We start from the raw sequence: 3,501 nt of genomic DNA, 5'->3' as shown, positions 1-3,501 counted from the left end.
ACTCCCATATTTCACTCCACTCTCAAAGACACTCCCATCAAAACCTTATAAAATTCAATTCTTTTAGATCAAAATACACACCTCTATAGAATGGAACAGAATCCAGTTCCTCAGGAAATAAACAAATAAACAAAGGGAACTGTACCCCAGAGCCAAAAAACCTGTTGCACACTGACAAGGACAAGTATATGAAAATTAAATGAGGCGTACGACCTTCACCCTCAGAGGAATGGGATGGGTCAGTTACAATATTTTGCGTCTATCCATCTTTTCTATATGCAATTGCGATTACAGTTTATTCATATATCTTTTGATCTCTACCTACTTACATTTTTTTATTAACTATCTATTTTTTTGCCTAATTTATTTGATTGTGATATATGGTTTTCATGTTCATATCTAAATAAATCTTCCTTTAACTAGCTCAAGAAAAAAATAAATAAATAAATAAAAAATAAAAATGCTTTAACAAGGTCTTTGCAGTTTAGTTTCTGTAATATAGTCAACCTAGTCAAACCATTTTCAACTTTAGCTAAATAGCTAATCCTTTTAATTATAATCATATACATACTGGAACTGGGATTTTATACAAAATTAAAAATAATATTGTAAGAATTCAAGCACACACACCATTTTCTTAGCAAAATATCCAAAAACAATTTCCAACACAAGCCTGTGTGTTCATGTGTGTTCCTGAGTGCATGTGCGTGCAGGTGTGGGTGTGGGTATGAGGAAGATGAAGGTGTATATGAAAATTTAAGTATGGGTGTATATATAGATATGGGTATGGGTAAAGGTGGGTATCCAGGGTGAATCTGACATTAGCTTTCCACCAAAGATGTTTCTCCTAAAATATTTTGTGCGCCATATGCTCAGTTTTGCCCATTAATCTTTTATGTATTGGCAAATTCAAAATGAAATTCTTGTAGAGAACAAAAAAGGTGCAGTCATCAGTACCAGAAATAATCTGCAGACACGAAAGGTAATACCAAAAATAAAGGATCAAGACCAATGAAAGTGCCGCCCTCAGCCAAAGTCCACTTGGTGTTCCTGAGGCTCAGCTCTATCTTGCCGTGCATACCGAGGTGAAGACAATGTTTCCCAGAGGTTGTTGGGGGGCAGAGTGTCCATCAACCTTCTCCTCAGGAAATGCCCGAAGGACCCGCCCAGTCACAATAATTTAGATCAATGAATAAATTTTCTAATATGGAGTTAGGGGCTTAGTCTCTGGTCAGTGCACCCATACTGTAAAGAATTACTATTTTGCCTGTAATCTGACTGCACTATTCAGGTACGGAATTGTATAGGAATGCCCTTTATATACAATATTGGCTTTTAAATGTGAATTGACATTTTGTTGACTAGATGGTAATTTTTCAGTTTTAAACAGCCATGCCAACCCACAATTATTTTTTTTGATACTCACTCCATAAATTTATTATCAAGTTATGAACATAATACCTTAGAAGAAAAGTTTCCTATTTTTGTTCATTCTGTCTATTAGATGTAAAATTTATATTCTAATACAATGTTGTGTAGAACTAAATCTATTCTGACTGAACAATGTGGCCAAACACAACGGAGAGGGAAAAGTGCAAAAAGGAAAAGCAGCAAATAATGAATATACGTGTTTTGCATGCTAGAGTGCAGCACCATTGCAATAGCCTCTGCTTCATCCCTAAAGTGCTGACCCAATGTCTCATTTGGGGCATTACTCTACGCCAATAATTTCTGATCTCACGCTCTGTGTCGAAAAACTTACAAAAATAGACCTTCAGATTCACCCTGGGTATGTATCGGAATGAGCGTGGTTACGAGTGTGGGTATGGGTGTTAGTATGGGTGTGGGTATGGGTGTGGGTACAGGTGTTGGTAATTCTTTACAATATGGATGCACTCACCAGAGATTGTCCCCAATTCCTCATCAAAAAATATATTCATCAATTTAAGTTGTGACTGGGCAACTGCTCGAGGGAAGTGTTGATGGGGGTTTTCCTCCCCAACAACCCACGGGAAACATTGTCTTCACCCCGGTATGCACTGCTAGAGAGCTGAAACTCAGAAGCACAGAGTGGACTTGGGCTGAGAGCGGTGCTTTCCACATCGTCTTTCCTTTATTTGTAGCGTCACCGTTCATGTCTGCTGATTTCTTAATTCTTGGCACTTCCACTTGCACCTTAATCCTTTCCCTTTCCCCCCAGCAACCAACCACCAATATGTGTGTCATGCGCTCATTAGCACCCTGCGCATTACTATTGGAGGACTGCAACTTCTTGTCCTCTACTAGAATATCATATTAAATTTTCCCTAACTTAGTGCGTTCATACTGTGAAGATTAACCCAAGTGTGGGTACTGGTGTAGGTATGGATATGGGTATGGACGTGGGTATGGACATGGGTATGGACGTGGGTATGGACGTGGGTATGGACGTGGGTATGGGCATGGGTATGGGCATGGGTATGGGCAAGGGTAAGGGCGCAGATATAGGTATGGCCATGGTGTGAGGATTCGCGGTGTCAGAGTACGGACGTGTGGGTGAGTGAGTGTGTGGGTATATGGCAGTGTATGGTAGTAGCTGTGTGCATGTGTCAGTAGGTGTGTTTTTATCTATGCATGTGACAGTGCTAGTTTTACGTTTATCTATTGGTTAGTGTCTGTTTGTTTACTGGTATGTGGGTTTGTTGGTGAAGGTTTGTGATCTTCTACTTGTTCTGACAGCTTTTGAGTCTGCTATGAGCGTGTCCTTGTGTCTCTTACACGTGCGTTGTTTGTAATCATAATATCCGAGGTCGGTGGAATAAACAAATCGGCCAAATTAATAAAAGCCCTCCAAACTGACAGGAAAATACTCACCATGTGATTGCAGGAGAGTGGTTTCATCTGGCTTTCACACAGGAGCGATTGGTTATGGTAACAAAGTGGTTTCTTATTGCACAAATCAGGAGAGAAGACCATCGTCCAGGAAGGAGTGACTAGGAAAAGCACTCCAGAAATTAAGAGAGCACCCTTCAACTTCCACATGGCTTTCAAAGACACGGCTACATAACTTGAATGAAGAATATCAAACTGAACTTGGTCTACAATGGTTTACGACGAGGTATGGGAGTCCCGCAGAGCAGCGTATGTCCCAACGTTGCTCTGACGATACACAAGGTATCACTGAAGGCTTTCGATGCTCTCAGGGTGTATGCCGTCATACGTCGCTTATCTGTTGCAGTTGCCAGTTAGGAGTTTGTTTTCCGTCTCTCTCTTCTTATAGATTACGCGATATTTTGTGTAATCAGTAATGTCATAGAGTATGGAGATAATTCTACCCATGGAGTGTTTTTCTTTCCATATGTTTCCCTTCGATGTATACGAATGTAACAAAGGGTAACTGACAACCTGTATGCTAATAAGGTGGTGAACAAGATCTCTTCAACAAAATGTTCCTTGGATTTTTTTTAATACAATTAATATTCATCTTAAACGCGTCACTGAACACCACAGAAGTAATACATT

At 39.8% G+C, this 3,501-nt stretch overlaps 1 protein-coding gene across 1 annotated transcript in view; it reads right to left on the bottom strand.

Moving 5' to 3' along the window:
- LOC113803705 (uncharacterized) overlaps positions 1 to 3,166 on the bottom strand; it is a 22,338-nt gene extending 19,172 nt beyond the window's left edge. The window contains exon 1 of the mRNA XM_027354514.2: positions 2,854 to 3,166. Within this exon, the coding sequence (XP_027210315.2) occupies positions 2,854 to 3,021 (168 nt within the window). The 5' untranslated portion in view covers positions 3,022 to 3,166. The remainder of the gene's footprint in view (positions 1 to 2,853) is intronic.
- Between the last annotated feature and the right edge of the window lie 335 nt (positions 3,167 to 3,501).

Source organism: Penaeus vannamei, chromosome 22 (assembly GCF_042767895.1).
Source record: "Penaeus vannamei isolate JL-2024 chromosome 22, ASM4276789v1, whole genome shotgun sequence".
Taxonomy (NCBI): Eukaryota; Metazoa; Arthropoda; class Malacostraca; order Decapoda; family Penaeidae; genus Penaeus; species Penaeus vannamei.
The sequence above is the reverse complement of the archived record's forward strand: the minus strand, read 5'-3'. Positions and strand labels throughout refer to the sequence as shown.